At 43.6% G+C, this 22,823-nt stretch overlaps 1 protein-coding gene across 3 annotated transcripts in view; it reads right to left on the bottom strand.

Moving 5' to 3' along the window:
* ZNF385B (zinc finger protein 385B) overlaps positions 1 to 22,823 on the bottom strand; it is a 1,180,505-nt gene that overhangs the window by 721,068 nt on the left and 436,614 nt on the right. Inside the window, exon 1 of one of the 3 annotated variants that reach the window (XM_078681484.1) lies at positions 12,342 to 12,568. The exons of the other annotated variants lie outside the window; for them this stretch is intronic. Coding sequence (XP_078537610.1) covers positions 12,342 to 12,366 — 25 coding nt within the window. The 5' untranslated portion in view covers positions 12,367 to 12,568. Of the gene's footprint in view, positions 1 to 12,341; positions 12,569 to 22,823 lie in introns of those variants that run through there. 3 annotated transcript variants of the gene reach the window in all.

Raw genomic sequence — 22,823 nt, 5'->3', positions numbered from 1 at the left:
CCCTTCCCATTTGAAAAGTTCACCCAGACATTTGGGAACCTATTTTTATTAGGAGAAGTTTGGAATATAAGATGGTATTCTTTTTGCAGTTGGCTTAAGCTCCAGTGGCGGTTGGCTCTTAAGTCTGCAGAATCTCTGTTTGTTTGGCACATAGGTTGATGTTGGCAGGGCAGTTTAATTATCAGAAATTGGTGACTTCCACGCAACCACACTTTTCTCAACTCCCTGTTCATTATAATATCTTGTTTTGATAAGGTTCCTTCGGCTTTGGGACACCCTGAGACAAAATAGAAGAGTCAAAGTATATGACAAATTGATGTGATTTTTCCTCCTTAAAATGTCACTTGACATGGTCACAATTTTGTCCCATTCATGCCCTGTATGATATATTAACTCATTCTAATAAGGGTACATTTTTATCAAGAGAATTGTTGGAAAATGACAATGTTGCTAACTGATAAATAAGAGGAAATTCGTTTTTAGCACTAGTTTGCCATTTGTAGGGCATTCTTGGTCACAAGAAACGTGATGGAATCCATGCAAGCTTCTTCTTCTTAGATTCTCTTCCATCTCTAGACTTTCGAAATGGTGTAGTTGATAAAGATTTCTGTATGATGAGTGGCCATGTACCCAAATACAAGTCAAAATGCATTCCTCAAAAAGTTATTTGACATGGTTGCAGTTTTTCCCTATTCCTTCCTGCGCCATATGCCCACCTAAAAATATGGGTATTGTCTTTATCAGGAGAAATATGGGAATGCAGGATAGGAGGATTCTTGCAGCTAACCAAAATTCCAATGTTTTCCAGCACATAAATTGGACAAACTTGTGTTTCTTAGCCATAGTTTATTGTTTGTAAGGTATTCTTAGTAATGAAAGGTGATGAGATTCCTCTGTTTACTGACTTTTCATGGGTTCCTTTGGTGCTGACAGATGGGGGCCCAAGTATGGTAAACAAGCTACTTGGCAAAATGCTGGCATTTTATTTCCTGAAAATGTCACTCGACTGGGTCAGGGTTTTGTCCCTCCATACGATATGTCCACCTAGTCATGTGGGGTACTATTTCTATAAAGACATTACTAGCAACGTAGGACATTTGCTCGTATTATTCGGTTGAAAACAACAATATTTTGATATAGAAAGAAGGTGTCAGCAAAAACAACTGCAGAAATGTTTATTTCAAAGATTTGGGTGCTACAAAAAAAACACATATCCATAAACCCAGCTACCTAGACCCAATTTAGAAATTCAGAATTTTCCTTGATACCCAAGTTCGAATCATTTTATTTTTCCAGTGATAGATGATTGGTACACATTGATTGAGCAATCAATAGAATCCAAAGCCCAGTCCCTGGTAATAGTTGCCGATGTTTTTAGATAAACTATTAAAATTATCCGTCTCTGCGACCAAAAGAGTGTCTAGGAGCACAGCTTTGTACCACTTTTCATAGATGCGCCCTTAATGTCTGATGTACTTTTTTGTCACCATTTAAACATTTTTCATTTATATTGAATTTTTATTAATTCAATGCTTGTTTTTTGCAATTTATAGTAGTGCTACAGTGCAATTATTGTTAAGGTTACATTGCCCTTTGACTGCAAGCTGGCTTTAGATCCGGTTTACATTAGGAGAATATCCCTTGGATTAACTCATTGCAGCTGCGCGTCTTTACCTCATGTTGAACGCTACAAAACTGTGCAATTCCAAGAAGCGCTGAGATGCCCTGAAGTTCACAGCTTATTTTTAAGAAAACCAATTTTGTGTCTAATCCTCTGCAAAACCTGTACGAAATCCGTTCGTCCATATGAAGGCATGACCTTGCTGCACTGTCAAAGTCAGCGAAACCTAGGGAGGTCTACTGCGCATGTCCGGAGCTGAGAGCCCAACTAGCTTAAATGACTATACTTCAGCTATTTGCTGGATGCTCTTACAGGAGAGGTGTGGACTCTCGTGACACATTCAAGCTGCTCTGTGAGCTGTGTCAAGGCGGGAACTTCTAGTATTCTTCCATTTAATGTCACAGTTGTATGTATGATTCACTGATATTTAACTGGGCCTATCAAAGACACCATCATTTCTGAAAACCATTGGGCGTTCGTTTTACTTGTATCACAGAGTGGGTTGTGACAAATACCTGACCCTATTAATATCCGCAGGAATGTGCTTTCTATGGTAAATCACAGTTCACAGTCAGATTTAAGACAATGTTGCATATCTTTCATATGCTCCATCGTCGACAAACCAACCCCGTCGAGTACCACAAAAAATACTGCAAGGAAAAGACTGTTTTCACATCAGAGGACACCACTGCTCTCAGACAAACTGTAATTTCTATAAAACGCTTTCAAACAGAGCTGCAATTAGCCCTGCAGAAAGGAACCTTATTCTGTACATACACAAGTGACGCATTATGTGTTCCATACATACACATTTATTGGAGATGCAGCTATGCTTTGATGCTTCAAAGATGGGAAAGGTTAATTTTTATTTCAGCAGTTAGGAGTGGGGGTCGTTTTTCAATACTAATTTACATCAGATTTGCTCTTAACGCTGTCAGTAGTTTGGAAATATAGGTCTCTGCCACATCTACCTACCTTGAGAATACATTTACATCGCCAAAGTGCAAAGACGTGGGGCCCGATTCACAGAAGTAATCTGAGACGAAAGTCTAACTTTACGACTTTCGGTATTCACAAAGGGCATTTCTGAGTAGTAAAGTTAGACTTTTGGTCTAAACTTAGACCAAAAGTCTAAGTTTAGTACTAGTACAGTTAGACTTTTGGTCTAAGTTAGACTTTTGGTCTAAACTTAGACCAAAAGTCTAACTTTACTACTCGTAAATGGCCTTTGTGAATACCGAAAGTCATAAAGTTAGACTTTCGTCTCATATTACTTCTGTGAATCAGGAGTGGAAAACAATACATCTATTTATTTATTTGGAGTTTTGTTGAGCACAAACATGACCTGGTAGGGTAATAGCGCGCTGTACATACTTTACCTTAATCTACTCATCTTCATGGCATTGTGGTAGTCGGGATTCTGGGTGCTATACTTTGCAAGGGCAATACTAAAAACTCAAAATTGCAATAGATCACCCCTGCACCACTAGCCAACCTCCGCAGTCTATAGCCATCAGCTTCTGGCTTAAAAGAGCAGGCCCCTCAGAAACCCTGTTTATCCAGCGCTTAATTTGAAAAAGAATGAATGACGGTGCCCGAGGCTCTGTTTAGAAGCCCAGGGCCTGCTCAATTACATATCAGCGTACCAATTACTAAGGCTATGTAGTATGGAATCCACATCATCCATCTTCAATCCACTACCAGACACTGTACTTTTATCTCACTCTTGCAGGTTCCTGCTTTGCCCCTTTGTGACGGTTTTACGTCTTTCTCTTTCTACTTCTTTCCTCTTAGTTTGTTTTCGCCCCTCTTGCTCTTGGGGAACTTTCAGATGAGGAAAAATATGTGGCGGTCACCAAAAATGAATGCCCCGTAGCTCTACTGGCAAACACGGGCACAAATTAAGCACTATCTTTATCCTATCCTGCCTCAGTCCTGGCAAAGACTCTGGTGATCAATTCTTAGCAAACATTGCTGCTGAAAACACTAAAGCACTAGCCATCCTAGTAACCACCATCCTAAGCATCTCCATCAATACATGCAGTTCCTCGCCACCATAAAATACTCTCTGACCAACCCACTTTTAAATAGCCCAGACACCTATCAAACCATCGCAGGTCTCTTTTGGAACACGGAAATCTTGCCAAAGTTGGACAAAGCCCGACTTCAATCCCAAATATAAACACACCACATCCTGAATCCTCTCTCATTTGACTTCTGCCCAAGGCACATCATTAACGCAGTTGTAACCTACATCTGAGATGACATACTAGATCTTACAGTCTGCGACCATTTTTACTAATCTTCCATGCAACAGAATGGAGCAAGGCAAGTTGCTGTACTGCATTGTGTGAAGAGGAGAGAGCAGCTAAACTGTGACATATTTGCAAAGATATGATGCTGTTCGGCTCTATCCCTGAACTGGTGCCCTTGTGGCTGCCTAGCACCAACGCATGGGCACTTGCCCAATGGTACAAAGATGCCTGCATTGGGGATAGGATAGGTTTTGTGCTGGAAGGGATACCTTCCTGCTCAAAAACAATCTTAAGAGGCTCATTCCTCTTTGTAAGTGTGTGCTGCAGGGTGCCAAATGCAAAAACAACAGTTGATGGACAGAATGCAGAACAATGTCATACATTCACCCCAGTACAGAGATATGGGCCTAAATTCATCGTTTTTTTGCTCACCATGCCATTCCAGTTTGAACCCAGCCAATACAATACACTTAGATTCTTATTTAATGTTTGCAGACGGCAAATGTACTGAAGATACAGTTGGATATAAATAAAAACGCCACGTTTTTTTGTCACTTGGTATTCATTCTTTGTTTGTTTTTCTGAAACAAGCTCTGAAAGCATCAGTATCTTTCCCTCTCACACTCTTCCCTGTCCCACTATTACCTGGTGGCCCTGAGAGGGATATGTCATTAGTTCAAGGGTTTGCAACGGTTGCATCAGCTGATGCTCCACCTTCGGAAATCCAGCACTTTCCTGACTCTAAATGACATGTGGGAATTCAAGATTGGCAGGCGGAAGCTCTAAATTACGTCTCTCATCTAGCACACCCAAATCTGTATACCCTGATCAATTACAAGGGCAGCACAAGGCAGCCAGCGATTAATCTGTCTCTCACATTGCCATTTGGAGCAATACTGGAAGGTCATGACGATGCATAAAATGGTTTTGTATTATTGCTCATCCTAAGCATGCTGGCTGGATACCTTCATTTTTGATACTTTAAGTCTGGGTACCTTTAGTGCAAGAGCACTGTGTACGATTTGCAGACTTGCAACTAGGGCATCCCGGCTAGAGGCACGCTTCTAATATGGGTATGGGAAATACGTACAAATCCCAGTATTGATATCATGTGACAGTAATTTTAGCTAGACCTTTGGCCGCTCGTGGCAGTCCCTGCGTTTGCCGACCCATGGCGGCTGCATATAAGAGCGGGGGTTTGCTGGCGAGTCTTGTGTTTGCCACCCGCGACGGCCGCAGGTAAGAGCGGTGAGGGGTGGCCGCCGCCCCCAAATCTCATATCGCCCGTAGTGGACCGCCCCGTCTTCTCCTTGCTAGACCACTGATTTCACCACACCACAGAATTGCTATCACATAGTTTTTCCCTGAATCAACTGTTTTGAAGCTTTTAGGAGCACCAGAAGAGAAAAGCCCCATCTCATCAGCAGACAACATTAAGTACGATGGAACTATTTACAATGGTGAGGGGAGGCGATGTCTCTGCCAAGCCAGCACCTGTTCGGCCCAGCCAAAACATTTTAATTCAAGTCCATCATCATTATTCAAATGAAAATTCCTCTACGCAGACTAGAATTAACTTTGAATCTAGGATTATAATCAATACCTGAATTCGATCAAGCAGCTGACTGGGAGATCTCAGGCGGAGCTTGGGAACAGTGGCCTTGTAAAGCTCTTCCTCTCTCTCCTTTTTCACCTTTCTGACTCTCACCCGCACCCCACCCTGGTGAGTTCCTTACAATATTTTTTTAGAAATCTCTAAAGGTATTGGAACAGTAAAGTCAATACTCTCTTTATTCACAAAAGCAGTGCTTGCTGCACAGAATTGGTGTTAAAACGCTTGCTCAGGACTCAAGCCAACAGCAAAAACGTTTAGCGCTAAATATGGCCATTTAAAGCCTGACCAAACACAACACTCAATAAGATCATTAATATTCATATTTATTTTAAAAACGTTTATTTCACATACATCCCCTTGCAATAATCGTGTGTATCTCTGCGCTTTAAAAAACAAAACAGAAATACAGGCTGGCGTATTCATGAAGCCACACGTGCTTACACGTACAGATAACCGCATTTGTATAAAGCTATCAACATTTCAGCCAAAATCTCAAGACATATAGACATCGTACAGACATGTTTGAACTATTACCTTGAAACACTGGCGTATAAAGGCGCCGCGCAGGAAAGGTTTACAATCGCCACAAAGAAACATTGTACCGCTGAAAGATGACTTCAGAAACCAGAATGCACGGTTTGAAAACTTATGACCATATTTGATAAACAATGTGGCAGACTCCTGCATATTAGAGTGCTGCGAGGCATGTGTGAATTATTTAGACCCGTGCAGTGATGTAAAACTTGCATAAATTATATCTAGACAGATTTGTTAACTGGTGCACCTTTAAAGCTGAATACAAATTGCACTTGCATTTTTGCTCCTGTTTAAGTGCAAAACATTTAAATGCACAAATCAAGCACAGGCAACGTGTATCCGGGCCCTGCATTCGCTTCTTACTGAGAACCCCATTGTTTTAAAAAGCTGATGCAAACATCAAAGCATTATATGACGCTGCCCTGTCTTCATCAAGGATCTATTCACATGGCAAGCACCTACCACAGCTCCTCACTTTTCATCGGCTCACTTGCTGCAGATTCCTAAAAATCAAAAAAATCTCGACTCGGGGTAGGTACTTTTTTCTATGTGGTTCTCTTACTCACTCTTTGAGAATTGAAAACAATTTGATCAATTTTAGATAGGTTCATAAGTTAAAACCAGGCTGTTCACTCAATCATTTATTCTTAAATAAATCTGCTGAATCTGTAGGTTTTAACTTGCCCCAGCACTTATTGTACCATCCACTTTGGTAGCCCTCTAAACACCTCAGGTCTGCCATTGCAACCAATGAGTGCAGTTTTAAACTCTAGGAGACGTTGGACGGAGCACTGAAACTTTTCAGACACTCACCCCAAGTCACAGAACTGGGTGGAATCCATCGTCGTTGTTTAGCTCACTTCGCCACCCCAGTTCAGCCCCTTAACAACCCACAGGGAAGGTTGCAATGTATTTAAAAAGTAGGACATGTAATTTTAAGTTGCATATGCCCTGGTAGTAAAAAAGTCTTAAATTCATATTTCACTATTGCAAGGCCTACCTCTACCATAGGTTAACATTGGAGTGGCCTTATTACATTTAATAAGCTGTAACTTCTAAATGGGACCAGGTAAACAGTTCATGTTTGGTGTATTTGGAATTGCAATGAAAAATCATCTTTATTGGTGTAGTCAGAATTTTGGTTGCCACTTTTAGAAATTTGGCATCTTCCTGCCTTAGCCATTTAGTGCCTGCAATCTGCCTCTGGATCACAGGATTGGGGGTAGTTGGCAGTTGGTCTTTTTGTAATTTTCCTAGACAGCCACACACAATAGATCAGTTAGTTGTGCCTGGATGTACCATCACTGGCAGGATGGGATGAAGGAATTACCTCTGTATACACTGCGTGCTGCAATCACACAAAATATTGCTGCAGTCTCTTTGGAAGCTGATGATGCACCACGCATCCTCGCTGCAGGACTTCACATTGCAAGCTTCCCATGTCGACGGCCTCCTTGACAACAATGCAGGCTCTCCCATCACAGTGTCACACATCCCCAGAACTGGCGCATCACCTTGGTTGCACGATGCATCCTCCACACAGGACTTTGCAACATTCAGCAACCAGGATTTAAGGTACTCTTATTCCGTGGGCCTAACTGGGTCCATGTACCTTGCCCACACTCCATCTCTGTCGGCCTTAACTTGTGACTTTGTGCCGGTCCAGCGCAACCAGATACCCACAGTGGGTGCTTGTGTTTTGGCGCTATTTTACCTTAAAAGTTTAAAATTCCATATCTCTTGTTCTGATGATTGGATCTTTTTTGTTTTGGACTTGTTTAATTTAATAACAATTACCCTATGTTTCTAATCTGGTGTGGAATCCTTTTTCCTTGTGACTTCACCCTGACAAGGATTGTGGTTCCTGCTTGAGTAGGGTTTCACCTCCCTCAACAGCAACCCAATTTCCTACATACAGTCAGATCTTTATCTTGGTGAATGTCATTGAGAGAAAAAAAACCTGAGACAAAAGTGTCACTTGTACGTCTACAGTCAGAAGAAAGTCAGACTTTAGAATCTTCTGAACGCATGCAAGTAGACAGAGGCCCTGCATTAAAAACAGAAAGAAAAAAAAAGACGCACACAGAAATTGTGTATGTATAGTGGAAGAACTGGTCATTTTGTTAAAAACTGTAAGCTTAAGCCCAGAACATCTGTGAATCAAGGCTAAGTAACTTCACATACAGAAAGGCAACAGCTGAGAAAAGAGTCTGATTGACTATAGAAAATGGTGTTTTGCCAGGTGAGGACAACAACTTAGAGGGTGGAAACGCCTTTCTTTCTGGCTTCCTAGACCCAACGCTGACCCCTCAAGGGTGCTCTACATGGAAGAATCTGAAACAATATCTCTGTATTTATCAGGACTGCCCCAACCGTGCTCCAAATCAGGAGAAAGTTGAAGACACACCTCTTTAAAAAACATTGCTTCACAATGCATCAACATTACATTTCGGTTCCCAGAAGTCAGCTACCTCTCCAATTAGTAATTGACTGTATCCTTGCCATTGACTCTGCACAGCACTCCATATATACAATCATAGAACTGAGCATACAAAATGAATGCTTTGAAATGGGCATGTTTCACTTTCAAAACTGAGGGAGTGGTTCAACTCTTGTCACTTACGAGTGGCACTGTGACTTTTGCATCCATGAATGGTATTTGAGTGCATCTACTGCTGCAAGACAACGAGAGGTCTGGAGGGGGGTCAGATGCTCTGCTGCCATTTATAATGGTGAACACAGCTATCCTTCCCACTACAGACTCTGAGAGCCCATGCGCACAGCCCTGTGAATATCATCCTCTTCACTTTCCTCAAGAAAAGCAGAGAACCAAACGTCTTATAATGTGATCTGCCAAGAGGACTGTTTTTCAAACTTATCCTTTTCTTTCACTGTTTGATGTTTGCACTTGCTACACTAGAAATAATTGTGTCAATGATTAAAGAGGTTATAGAAGTTCTTTCGTGTGATATCTTCCACTTTGTTTCCTATCGTTATTCACTGTGTTTCTTTCTCCGCCTGCTCTCCTCCAAACACGTGCTAGTGAGTCAACAGTCAGTTCTAATATTACACCTCGCCAGGGTCTCCTTTGCTTTTGTTTCATGATGCATATCTCTCACATCTCATTAAAATTTTTCGTCGGTAATATCTCTCTGCCCGTTCTGGGTCTTTACCCAAAATGTGCCACTGTTTCCCCTCGTTCTTGTCAATAATGTTTTATTGTTCCTTATTTACTGTTTTTAACCAGATACATTACATCCCAATTACACCTCCTAAAGCCAGTCGCTGCTCTAACACTGGGCTCAGTGCGTTAAAGTCACTATTGATGTGAGTGGAAGAACAGGTCCCTGATGTACATTATGAGAATACTGCAGATTTCAGAGGGCCTCTGTGGTCATTAAAGGAGCAAGCTGGAGGAATAGTTCTTTTATATGGGCCCACAACTATGAGGTGATTTGCAGTATACTTTAAATTTGAGCTGGGATGTTTTATTCTTCGTCTCGTGTTTGCACTATAACTCTCTAATAATCTCCTACTCAATGCTTGTTGAATCCATCTGTTAAAAGCGTTATTCAGGCTGTGGATATGTCAAATAAATGTGGATCCATACTTCAAAAATAAGCACAACATCATGCAGCTTGTGATTTATTGCAAACATATCTTCAACATTTTGATGCAGTCATTATTAAAGGCGAATTTGGGGATTAGAACGTGCAGATAAATCCCTGTTCTCTAGTAGGAATGTTAAGCAGTGAAACAATCATACTGCAAAATATGTCTCCTATCAGGCAATGACTGAATTTTCAGGTAATGAAAAAGGGAGTTGAAAAGCTGCTTCTACTTTTAATTGTTTAGGAGAGAGTTGCACTCGAAGGTCATCTCAAGAAGCTTTTCATGCTGACTCAGGTGCTAGCGTTATAACTCTATAACTCATCTGTAATAAATGATTACAGAAGAGTACTTATTTCATTTGTTATTGCAGCTTAGTAGTGACAACATATTTAGGCAGTAAAGAAAATGAGAACCCAGATTTTAAAGGGACTGCAGTCGTCTACATATTATAAAAAAAACATCACTCCGCCATATCCACTGGAAAAGAGTGGAAAGTTATAAATGTCCCCCAAAGAGATATCTGATTACTTCACTGAATGGTTGATCCAGTGTGTGCCTTCCTCACCTGATTGGGCTTGTGATTGAAAAATATATGCACTACACACATGCTAGATAAGCCGTATCATGAGAGGTCACCTTATGAAAGGTACTGCACTTATGAAAGGTACTGCTCATGAAGACAATAACAAGTCCTTCAACGAGAGTAAAATACATCTTTACCTTCAACCTTTCCATATATAGAAACCTTTTTCTATGGTCATCTGGCTTGTTAACGTACTTTACCGCCCTATGATGGGTGCATTAATGACAATACTTGCAGTGTACCAGGTCGACGGGAAGAGCCTCCGCTCCAGAATGTAATTAGTTTCTTTTATTTCTAAGGAACACCTTTGCAAAAGCTATCAGCTTTGACAGAAGACAGAGATACTGGCAATGAACTATACATTGACTATTTCCATAAAAAGATGAGCTAAATGAGAAACCATGTGCTCTGTAGAAAACTCATTTCATGCTTTCAAAAGCACACCGTGGCTTGCAGCAAGATAGCGGTCCAGGGACTTGCGGAGACAGATTAGCTGGCACAAATTAGTCGCTTCTGGTGCAACCTGCTTGGCCAGGCTTTGCACGACATTGCAGTGAATGAGAATTCACGAATTTCTCCTGAAAAATATATTTAATTCCTCACAACTTAAGGTGTTCCACATTTTAAAACAGGCCCCTTGTCTGCAGTGAAATGAAACAGCAGATTGCTGTTTTACAGATCTCCTCTGTGAGCATAGGATACAATTCGAACTGGTACCCTTTACACAATACCAAGCCTGGATCGGCCAAGTAGACCGCTTAGGATGCTAAGTTCAGAGAAGGGTCATAAAGCAGTCAGCGACAATGTTATGTTTATTTGCCCACATACTGTCGAGCATTAACAGGCATTATCAGCCTCTGAAGAGGGCAAAACCACTTGAATATATTCACCCTTCAGGTCTAGAGGTACAAGTACTATTAACATCCTAAAAGGGAACTCGTCTGTAAATTTGGAACTGTCCTGTATAACAATGCTATCTGAGTACACCTCTAAGGTTCGTCATTGGACATGCTTACCATTAGAAGATTCAGACCTGTATTATGTGTCAAGCCTCTCTAACATGATTGACGTGTGTTAAAGGGGGAGGGGGCTTCTTTAACAAAGGTACCTTAAGAGACTTACGATTCATACTTTGGATTTCACATCAATTAAACTTGCATTTAAACTGCTCATGTTAATTTAGAGAAGATTAGGAAGACATAATTCAGTGTATGCTGGTGTCAGTCTGGGTGATTAGATTACTAGTGGCTGGCCTGTGATTGACAGAGCGGTGCTCTCAGTACAAGTACAGCCTCTCTGACACAAGCTGAAGTTCATTTTGCTGCCCAGGTCAAATCGTTTTCTGGCACACCTGGTGGATGTCTGGAGAGAAGAAAAGAGCGGCCAGTGGCTCACCCACACAGATTGCAGAAAGTGCGACTATGCCTTCACCCACGTGTACAACTGTAGACATACTTAAAAAAGCAAGAAGTCAAAATGAATCAGTCAGTGTAGACTTTGACAAAAGTGCCCGGGAAAATAATACAATGTACTTGTTGCACAGACTTGCTCTTTGCAAATGACCGACACATTAACAGATCAGGTAAAGATATATTGCATAAAGAGGACCCGTGTAATCAGGTGAAACATCAACACGTTAAGGCCATTATTTTCATTCCCCTAGAAAACTCCGAATAGGCCAGTATTTTAAATGGGCAGGTAGTGTCCGGCACTGAGAAACTGCATTTCTTTAATTTGAAAGAGAGAGCACCTGCACTTCTCAACACTGATGGGAAACATGTAATGGAAAACTACAAGCACTTCTCAGGAGAAAACAGGTTCTTTAAAGAGTGAAGACCTGCACTTCTATATTACAAAGTAAACCACTGGAATAGTCAAGATTTTGAAACTGCCCGACACTCTGTCAGACCACAGTTTCTTACACACCACCGCCAAAGGGTCTCAAAATATGACGAGGTCATGAAATCTCCTCCACCACTCCCACTTCTGGGTCAGTTATCAAATGAGCACCCAAGGGCACAGCTGCACGCCGGTACGCACTGCGTGTGCACACTCACGTGCACCAGATTGAATCTGAAACGAACACACAACTGAGGGGCTTATTAAACTCAGACTCACCTCGAGCAGAATGCCCAGTCCACATGTTGACAAAAGTATGCCCCAAGCAAGCAAGTGCGGGATGCTCACTGCCGGGAGACGGAGAAGGCTGCTTCTGTGCAAGTCCCGGGACCTAGTGCGCGTGGCCGAGGGAGACCTGACTCCAGCCCTGGCCACAGGTGCGGCAGTCCGCCTTCAGACCAAAGATGCGCGAAACCGCGCCTGATGCCGGCTCCTCGCCTCGCGCCTTGGACATCTTTCGCGCGCAGCCCGCATTTTCGGCAATGACAGAGGCTGAGGCGCCGAGACGCTCGCGAGCAACCCTAGCGCGGACTGAACCACACGGAGCAGAAACGTGAGGTGAAATTAATCGGAGAAAACCGGCAACGGCAGCCTTTGTAGTCACTGCACCGAAACGGCCCTTGAGACGATATCCCCGCAGAACCGAGCGGAGGCAAATGCTCCTCAGAATCGACTCCGAACTGCTCCCAGGTGGGCTCGACCATATACATTGCGCACAGCCTGCGAACAGCTCGCCTTTTCAATCCGAAATAAGACAGAACTATTGAGACGGCGGGGGGTCACACGCCGGGCTCTGTTGACACATTGTGTAGGCTGTGAAAGCACAACACGGTGCAAGTAATTGCCTGCTGCCTGTGGCTGACAAGCAGACAAATGACGGCAATAGACGTGCCAATGAATTTACATTTATGTAAACAGGAGGGGGAAAGAACCCAAACGTGCTTGCTACACGGATCAGTCATCCCAGAACACATAGGACGAAGGATGCCAATGCTTAGAAGGAATTAAGAGCATGTTTTCAGGATATAAATCATGGAAACAAATGAAGGTCCCAGGGTGATGGTGTGAGCAGTGAAGCGGCATCGGGGCATTGACAGCTTCTTTTTTTCTTTTTTTTTGGAGTGAGACCACATCATGTTGTAACCTCCCGTCCTTAAGTCCCACTTTCAGTAGAGGGCTTTTAATAGCATTTTGTACCATACCCTCTTCTTTTGACCTACCTTCTGGATTCTCTTTGCTTGTCTCCCTGAAGGTCAGAACAACAGCACCACTCGGGTCCTCATACGCAATACCAGGGCTCGAGTCGCGGTACCACGCGGGTGGACGGCGTCCCCCACTTTTTTTCCCGGGAGCTCTATAATTGGAGCAAATGGAGCCACACATTCACTCTTTGGCCTCTCTAGGGCGAGATCGGAGCTCATTCAGAACGCTGCTTAGGCGCTGACTTCTCTGATGCAATCACATCTAAGGGGTGAGTGAGGAGAGGCAATGAGTCTGATGGTGCAAGCCACCTTTCGTGATGTCACTTCCTGTCGTGACGTCAGCGTTCCCCACTTCTTTTTTTAGGACTTGTGCCCTGCGCAACACCAAACACTTCCTACACAGGTGACACTACAATCCAACACTCTGCCAACCAAGCACAACCCAAGGTGTAGCTTCTGCGCCTCCTCACAGACATGCAGTACTATAAACATTTAATTACAATACATTACTATACAAACTCTTCCAATCCTTTCATAGTAAAAACATTGGAAGAGGAACCCTGTGCTTCTCCCGCGAAGGGTACTGGCCTCCGGGCAAGAGGAGCAATAGATTTCCCGGGGCGTTTGAGCAAGCAGGCAATCGTACCTGCCGGCAACCATGTCGATTCAACGATAATGATTTACTCTATATAGCAAACTTTAAGCACGTAGTAAGTGTTGAGTGTCCACATTCGTGAAGACGACAAATCATAGTGCACCAACATGTCAAAGGCATACATTGTGGACAGATTAGTGCAAAATCATATAAGAAAAAATTTGGCTCATGGGGCAACATGCATTTAATCCCATCTGCAACATTTCTATGTGAAAAAAATAATTTTCATTTTAATATCTATTGTGTATGTTTGTCCGTACAACAGTATCCCAGTGCACACTAGTAGTTCTTAGGAGCTATATTATCAGGATTTAACTCCTAAAAGGATGACAACTCTGATACCTGCACAGGAGTAATTGTCTATGGCAGAAATAATGCTTCAGTTGGTATTTTGGAATTATTATTTGCAGCTTTCTTTGCAGAAATGGTTTTGGTTCTGATTGGGAACTGCATGCCTCATGGTATTGAGTCCAGTGGCCTGTTGTTAAGGGCAGAGGGGGCCACCCCTCAACCTTTTTCCAATGCCGTAAGAGTGTCTGTTAGTCTGAGCAATGGTCAGCCTGACTCACTCTTCATGATCTGGTCAGGCCTCCAGGCTCTGTACATGAGCTAAATGGGTAGGGGCCTGACTACCTGAGCCAAAATTTGCTGGGCTGAAGATTTCACAGGCCAGCGGGCATGGCCTCCTCAGCCCAGTAACTTCTTCTGTGAACCTCCCACTCATAATGAAGGAAAGCGTCACTGATATACTCAGACCTGAGTGCTTCAGTTTTTCACCCTGACATAGTTCCCAGGGCAAAGTATCCATCAGAGGTGCTTGTCACAAAGTGGGGTGAGGTCTAAAATTCTCACCGACCCCATCCCACTCTGTGAAAAGGTAAGGAAAGAGGAGGAAGAGGGAGTTTCCTGCCGTCTCGTCTTTACCTGAAGCCATCTCCGAAACAACAGAGCCTTCCTTCTTTTGACCAGAGATCACCACCGCAGATTTTTTTTTTTTACATTTTGAATGCATGAGTGTGGGTATGTATGAATGTTTGTGTACAAGATGGCAGCACCTTAGGGTGACTCTATCAGCCCGGGAGCAATATCCTGCATCATCCTGCGCACACCGGGCGCCTACACGATCCTGAATCCCAGATAACTGCTCGTAAGCTTAGGGTGGGGATGGGTGGCTGCTTTGGAGAAGCTACGGTGCCGTTATCGTAGTCATAGCGATCTGATTCTGGTCCGTCCTCATGAGGCAGGCAGCAAAATGGCAGCACCCGGGTGCTGAAAAGAGAGGCCTGGGTCCTTGGCCGTCTCCTCTACATTGTTGTATGTTGTAGACTGCAGTTCGCTACAATTGCAGTGCACCAGTGCCCACTGTAATGGGTTGCGGTGGGGGCCTGGTGTGACCAAATCTCCTCGAAGCGGTTGTGCGGAGGCATCGGACCGGTAGACTGATAGAGATTGCGTGAGGGCACCCGGGACTCCGTCGACCTGCTCCCACGGCCTGAAGCGTGGGCGAAAGCGGCCTGAGGTACTGTGCTGCCGCGAGGGAATAGCTCTTGCATTGTGGCGACCTGGGGGAGCGAGGTGCGCTGCAGAGTTCTGCCTAGCTGTTTGAACTGTGCACACTCGAGCCGCCGCTGCAGACCTGGGCCCGATAGGCTTGGATCCTGTGCGGGCGGCGAAAATCTACTGAACCAGTGAGCTGCGCTGGACCCCTACATGGCACATCACGGCGGCTCGAGGGAGCGCATAAAACGTGGGAGCAGTGACCTTCCCAGCAATCCGGCAAGAAGGGAGGTCGAGGGTACATGACACTGGCAGACTGATCACCGGCTGAAGTACATTCATGCACGCAATGACCTTCGGAGCTCTCCCCGGTGCCCCGGTGAGTGGTGAGCAGAGACCAGGCAACGGACCAGGAGGAAATCGGGTGCAGGTGAGGAGCCCTGAACACGCTCCAAAGGTAGGAGATAGTATGTTTGCTGCTGCCTGCAATAGCTGAGCCCCACCAGCCCCTGTGCCTTCTCCCGCTGCACCAGTGATGGACTGCGCACCTTTGGCTCCCCAAGAGGCAAAGTCGGGGGAGTCAGGAGCACCAGGAACTAAGGAGAAGCCCTCTGGACAGCCCTGGGAGTAGGAGCAGCAACCCCACCTCTGCTGCCATTAATAGACCCTGGATGCGTACCTAGGTGGGAGATCGCAAGCCTGTTCCTGCCTGCAATAGCGATGACCGGCCGGGCTTTTGGCCTTCTCCCGCTATGCTGGTAACAAGCATTGGACCTCCGGGCCCCTGCCGGTGCCTCAGGCAACAGAGTTGAGGCTAGCAGACCTGAGGGCACCAGGAGGACTGTAGAGTCCCCGATGGTCAACCTGACTGTGGGAAAAGTAAATCCGCACCTACCTGCAATCTATGCGCGGGGAACCGAATATGCCTTAAAAGTGCCCATTGTTGCCTGATCTCCAGCCCAATGCCGATTTTTGATAAATAGCTGAGGTTGCTTGTGTCTGTGTACGCTAGTGTGGAGGTTGCTCTCCATAATTGCGGATCTTGAAATGGCGATGGCTCCCATCTTTTTTTTTTGGGGGGAGTTTTATATAGCGCGAACTAGAACCGAACCGAATCAGTTATCAGAGCGCTTTACATAGCACCAGTTACGTTACATGAGGACACACTTTCATTTTTTTTTTAGGGACGGGGAGATTAAGTAATTTGCCCAGAATCACAGGGGGTTTTTGGCGTCGTTACCGAGACTCGAACCCAGATCCCCAGGTCCGAGGTCGAGCGCCTTAGCCGTTAGGCCAACCCCTCTCCCAATCTTATTAGCATATTTTGAGCGTGTCCGTGTTTCACTCGCTGAGCTGCTCCTACATACTTTTGGTTTTCTATGAATGCTCCCCAAGGTCAGGTCTGTAATAGGGGGCATGAAGGCCACCATGATTTTTTGGCAAGCAGGTTTTTCAGCCCTCCCTGTTACTACATGTTAATCCCTTGCCTGACCCCAGGATGGCTGCCACAGTGTTCCCTACCACGTCATGCTACTCCTCTGAAAAAGAAACAGGCTTAGAAAGGACCTCGAACACATCCCCCATCCGTGCTACGCTACAGGATACCAAATCTGTGAACCTACCTCTGACCGTGGAGACATAGCTTTTTGGGCAATGCCCGGTGGAACTACTTGATAGCTATAGAGGAGATGGGCTATGGACTACCTCTTCGACCGTCTCCTACCCAGCCGGATATTGGGCAGACCTTACTTTGTCTCTTCCTCATACTCACCCTCCTACCCCTTTACTCCACCCACTTTCTCCTTTACGCTTAATTTATCCCTCCTCTTTGCTCTCTAATTGTTTTCTCATTGAGACCTAGCCGCTTGACTGAAGCCCAGTGGAGCTATCTGATAGCTATAGAGGAGATGGGCTGTGGACTTTACCTCGGCCTTCACCTACCCAGCTGGACTTTGGGCAGACTCTCCTTCGTGTCTCCATCCAACCTATCTCCATCCTTTCTCTCTCCTGCACCTTTACCCCAATCCCTTACCCTTCTAAGCTCCATTTATTTCGTCTTCCGACACTCTTGAAATGTTTTCTTATAACTGATGTAACTTGCAACTGATGTAATTCGGTAATTTTGTGGATCCTTCTGTAAAGCGCTCTGATACCTCTGTGTCTAGCCAGCGCTATATAAAACTCAAATAAATAAATACATAAAAATAAATGTGCTTGCATGCATTCTGTGTATGGATGTGTGCACGTGTTTATGCTGGGTGTGTTTGCATCTGTGAAAGAGAGTGTGCATGTGTGTGTGCCCGCCCTACCCTTTGCACATAATCGGCTGCCACTGTTGACAGGTGCCTGCAAGAGTGGTGCTGTGCAGAAAATTCTCCTGTCAGCCAGGGCTGACTAGCCTGTGATGTTATTGATGGAATATTGGTGCTCGGGAAGTGAAAATATGAAGCAGTTGGTAGATGGATTCGAAAGTCACAGGAGTAGGAGCGAAAATGGAATGTAGGCCAGATAGACTTTCCTGGGTACTTTTTCAGGTTTTTCCAGAGAGACATCCCAGGTTGCTGAAAGCGTATCTGTGTTTTAATGAGCCAGCTTCTCTTCATCAGTTGAAGTGCTGCAGATGAGAAGGTGTCTCTGAGATAAATAGTATTTCAGGTGAACTGGCAGGCTTCCACCTGTTAAGTATCACTGAGGCAAAAAAGTATTGCCTAATTGTGTCTGAAGTAATAGCAAAGGAATGTCAGGTGTGACCGAGAGGATTGTGCAGGATAAGTGTAAAGAGCTAAAAGCAAGGGCTTTGAAGGTGAATGCTATTTATACATGTATCCATAATTTCGCCACTTTTACATCGAAGTAAATATGATTGTAATGTCAAGAAAACAGTTTAAGTCACAAAACCCTAATGACTTGAACTTACTACCATGTAAGGATATGAGCCATGGTCAAACTCAAAATTAGTTCTTTGATAGTTGCATAGTCAGCGAAAAAATTAGAACAGTGCCACCTTTAGCAAGGTTATTAGCACGTAGGATGAAAAGAATAGGTTCAAATAAAGGCTGGCTCCAGCAGGTACTATGACCTATATGTTCAGTTGGGTCTTATCATTTTAACCCGTTGCATGCTTCCGTCGGCCAACGGCAGGTGCACGCACACCTCTGTAGTGCTGCGCATGTCTGTTGGCCGACGCGGCCCCGCCCACTCATCAAAGCCGCCGCACTGCGGCGGAATTGCCGCCGTAGTAAAAGGGTTAATAAACAAAATCAGGGACAGGGTGTGGGGGTCTTCTTTGGTTTTTTCTGTCACTCCCCACCAGGCTTTTCCTGACGGTGATGGACAGAAAAAAACACATCACACCATCTGCGCTAAATAAAACTGGCAATGGGATGGCCCTTACTCTATTAGACTGTCAGTTAGTTTTATGTTGACGGAGCTAATGGGGGTTTCACTGACGTAAAGCTTACGGTGTTCCCAGCTCTGAACGAGGAGGGCAGACTGAGATCTTGGTGGACAATGTACTCTGTTACATTTGTGATGGAGGACCCTGTCTGCCAAACTCTGAATCTGGCCCTTAATATTTGGCTTTTTTATACATTGTCTTTGTATAGTTTTAGAGTTCTCAAATAATTCATGTCAACTTTTTATCAGTAACATTGCTGAGTGAGACCTTTTCCTGTTAGCAAAGTCAGAGTACTAGGATGAACGATGGGATAGATCCAGTTTAATGGTCATTGTAAGTGAAGAGCTCAGCAAAGCACCTCGGCAACCACAAACTGAAATAAGTAAAGAGTAGGAACCTGCTATAATAAAATTTGAATAGTTTGACCTTAGCTGAACATTGTGAGAGTTGAAGCAAAAGTCACTGAGATTAGAATTATGAAGCTTTAATTCATCAAAAAAGAAAGCACCTATACCAGCCCATCGTTTTACTTGACAGTTCCACTTTACAGTGTCAGTCAATCAAGCCCTTAATTTCAAACACAAATGTGGCCATAAAAGTTTGCAGCATAGACATCACAATCTGATACTGCGAGCAGATATTAATGCAATTAGATGTGGAATCCAATTATTGTAAATACACAAGGGCTTGTCCTGAGTTTCTGATCCCCCATCTTCGTATAATCGGAATTAAAAATATTTGAGTAACATTAATAAATAATTTGCAGAAGAAGGTAAAGTGTACAAGGCTTTGTGGGGAAGATTCAGCTCATGGACATTACAGGACATTTGTGGGATCAATCAGACCAAGAAGTAAGTCAAGATACCACCTCACAAAGAGTCTCCTGAGCGTCTGGTTTTGTTCCACCTGGAGGGGGCTGGTATCCATAAGACCCCGAATCCCAGCACCGTAAGTACAAATCAGGAGGCATTTCATTTCATAAACTTTCAATAAAGGGGCTACTATTTATTTTTTACCAATACTTTTAGCCAGATTGAAAATGCAGCCCACAAAACTAACACATTTGTGCCTCACCTTAGCAGGGTGCCTAATTAGACCTAGCATCCACGACTAACCGCAAATACGAGAACTCTGTGTCGATCTGTACGACAGGTTTACCATTCAAAGCAATTCCCTGCATCCTATTGTTTCTGGGCTTACATGCCAATTTGAACATCTTTCCTTGGTTGGTAACCAGGCCCAATGACCTCATAAAAGAACAAATTCCTAGAAAACAACATTAAGACCATTTGAAGTTCTGGATATTAAAACCGCATCATCTGTGTATAATAAAAAGGATACCTTTTTCCTACCAATTAAAGGGGCATCCGACACTACACTAGAGAGGGCAGTTCCTAAACCATTATACAAAAGGAAAAGAATAGGGACCAAATTCGCAGCCCTTTACAGTGAAATTTCACCCATTCTCTTGACATGTACCAAGCAATTCCCCCTTTCTTAAACCAAATGACAGGAAGGAATGGAAGGAACTCTATTACTCAACAGAAATAGTCTCATTGGATGGCAAAGCAATAACAAATACATACTTTTCATGTTGCAGCAATCCTAAATTAATTTCTACACTTTCTTAATCTCCACATCATATTATAGTGCATTATCTTCTTGGGATGTCCCTTACCAGACTTATTCCTAAAAGTTGGTGAACTTGCAACTTCTACTTCTTAAACCATTTCGGTGAATGGAACAAAATCACTGCAAACTGATCTTCAACTAGAGTTGACAGAAAAGTTGCAGCCCCCATTTTTTCATCTCAGTCCATAGGACTCACTTGTACCAGACATTTTCCCCGGACAAAGGTTTTCTTCAATCCTATCATCACACATTTTCATTGCCAAGATGCTTTTCTCAGTGAATAGAGAGGTGGAAGCTATGCCACAGAGAGAGTCAGGGTCCTGAACCCTCCCACGCAAGGTGTGAGGGGTCCTCGGGGCTGGCATTGGCTCTGAATCCACTCTGGTGAAGGGCAAACTGTGGAAGGAGGCAGGATAAGCATGCCATTTAAAACCTTGGCTACAATCTACATTGTGGTTTGCCAATAAATTGGCCCCGGAATTTTCATGCTTTCATAAATCAGAAAAAGAATTCAAATTTGCACAAACATTGGTAACGGTGGTTTTCCAGGCACATGCACACGCACAGGAACCGAGTCAAGAATCAACTGGTAGTTTGTTATGGCTTCATTACAGTGACACAAATTATGACGGGCACGTTGTAGGAATTTTCCTAGCTAATGCGCTGTCACATAACTTCTAATTGGAAATGCAGTCTGCCAGGGGCTGCATTGCAGCCACAGAAAACCTAGTGGTACATGGTTTTTAGCACATCAGTTATAATAGGCACATTCATTAGCATATGAAACTTTGCTTTCTAAAAGTCATCAGATTGAGAGCACTATTTTTAAATTCCTCCAGTACAAGCATACATTATTGTTAGATAAATTTGCCCCACATACTGGATTTTCTTTGCTTAATTGCATTCTTTGACCACTTGAGCTCTTTTTGCCATCCACTGCCCTCTTTCACGGAAGACCACAGATGAAAGGCATCCACTGTATCACCTTTGTGGGTCTTTTCACCAAGTGCCCGCGCAGTTTTCACCAAGAACGCGATGAAGCGGAAGAGGGCAGCCCGGGGATGCCGCAGCTAAGGTAAGGCTTTTTTATTTACATTTAACTCGTATTTTAAAAGTTTTACCCAATTGTTAATAGGGCAGGTGGGTGGTGGGGACTGGACAACTCTGCTCTGCCGTGGAGTGTGCAGAGATTTGCCTATTCCGCGTTCTCAGCGGAACGTGGAGTAGGCAAATCTCCGCACACTCCGCGGGTGGAGCGGAGTTCTCCGCCCACGGTTAATATAGATGCATCCGGTACTTGTTTATGGTAGGTATGCTGAAATTGGTCATGGGATCTACTATTTCGTGGATTACAAAAACAAACTTTGCGAAAAGTTAACCGAAATTTGAGCCGTTTTACAGGTACATTATAGGTAATTACACTTGGTGCGAATAATCACATTTTTGTATCACCTTAAAACCTCAGATCGTCTAACGTTAGATAGTGCCAATGATCAGCACTGAATAGCAGAATACAGTTAACCCTCAGTTGATGCATCTGGGAAAAATGTGTAAAATACTTCATTTTAACCAGTGCTGTGAGAATTAAGTCAGATCAGACACACTTCTACTCACAAGTTTTCAATTACATATTTTTCTCTATTGGAAAAATGTATGAATCATATTTAGAATTTAGAAACAATGCTACTAATCTTTGTAATTTAGCAAATTTGTCTAATTGGATCTAAATTTAAGAATACAATTGGTCAACTAGACTAGTGTTGTGATTCACGCGTCGCGCTATACAGAGCACAGGGTGCAGCACACAGTTTCGAAAAAAAGAAGTCAAGAGCGTCACCAGCAGAAAACAAATTCAAAAGAGAGGCCCCATGTTATTCAAAGCAAAGCAAGAACTTGATACCAACTAATTGAAAAAGTTAACAGCTGCAGGGCTAATTAGGAAGGGCAGTGAACCTTAGACACAGGCTTTTATCATGGTAAATAGTTCATCATTCAGTAGTGGTGCTTTGAAGCTTTGTAACGATACCGACTAATATTAAATCTCCACATAGTGCCCTCTGAAAAATGATCAAAAAGAGACATTTTTGGAAAAGCTAGAACCCTTTGTGTTTTCCAGTGACTCATAAACATTTGTTTGCACACGTCATCACAATGGCGACATTTTGGCCACAATTTCACGATATTTTAAGACGCGAAATTGTCTAATTATTGATGTTATTTCTTATAAACCAAACGATTTATTATACCTCAGTACTCCTCATCCTCTCACCTTAACATATTTACCAATGCTACTACCCCCGCAGTTCCCAAAAGCTTCA

This window comes from Lissotriton helveticus, chromosome 3_1, assembly GCF_964261635.1.
Source record: "Lissotriton helveticus chromosome 3_1, aLisHel1.1, whole genome shotgun sequence".
Classification (NCBI taxonomy): Eukaryota; Metazoa; Chordata; class Amphibia; order Caudata; family Salamandridae; genus Lissotriton; species Lissotriton helveticus.
Note: the sequence above shows the minus strand (reverse complement) of the source record. Positions and strands in the feature narration are given on the sequence as shown.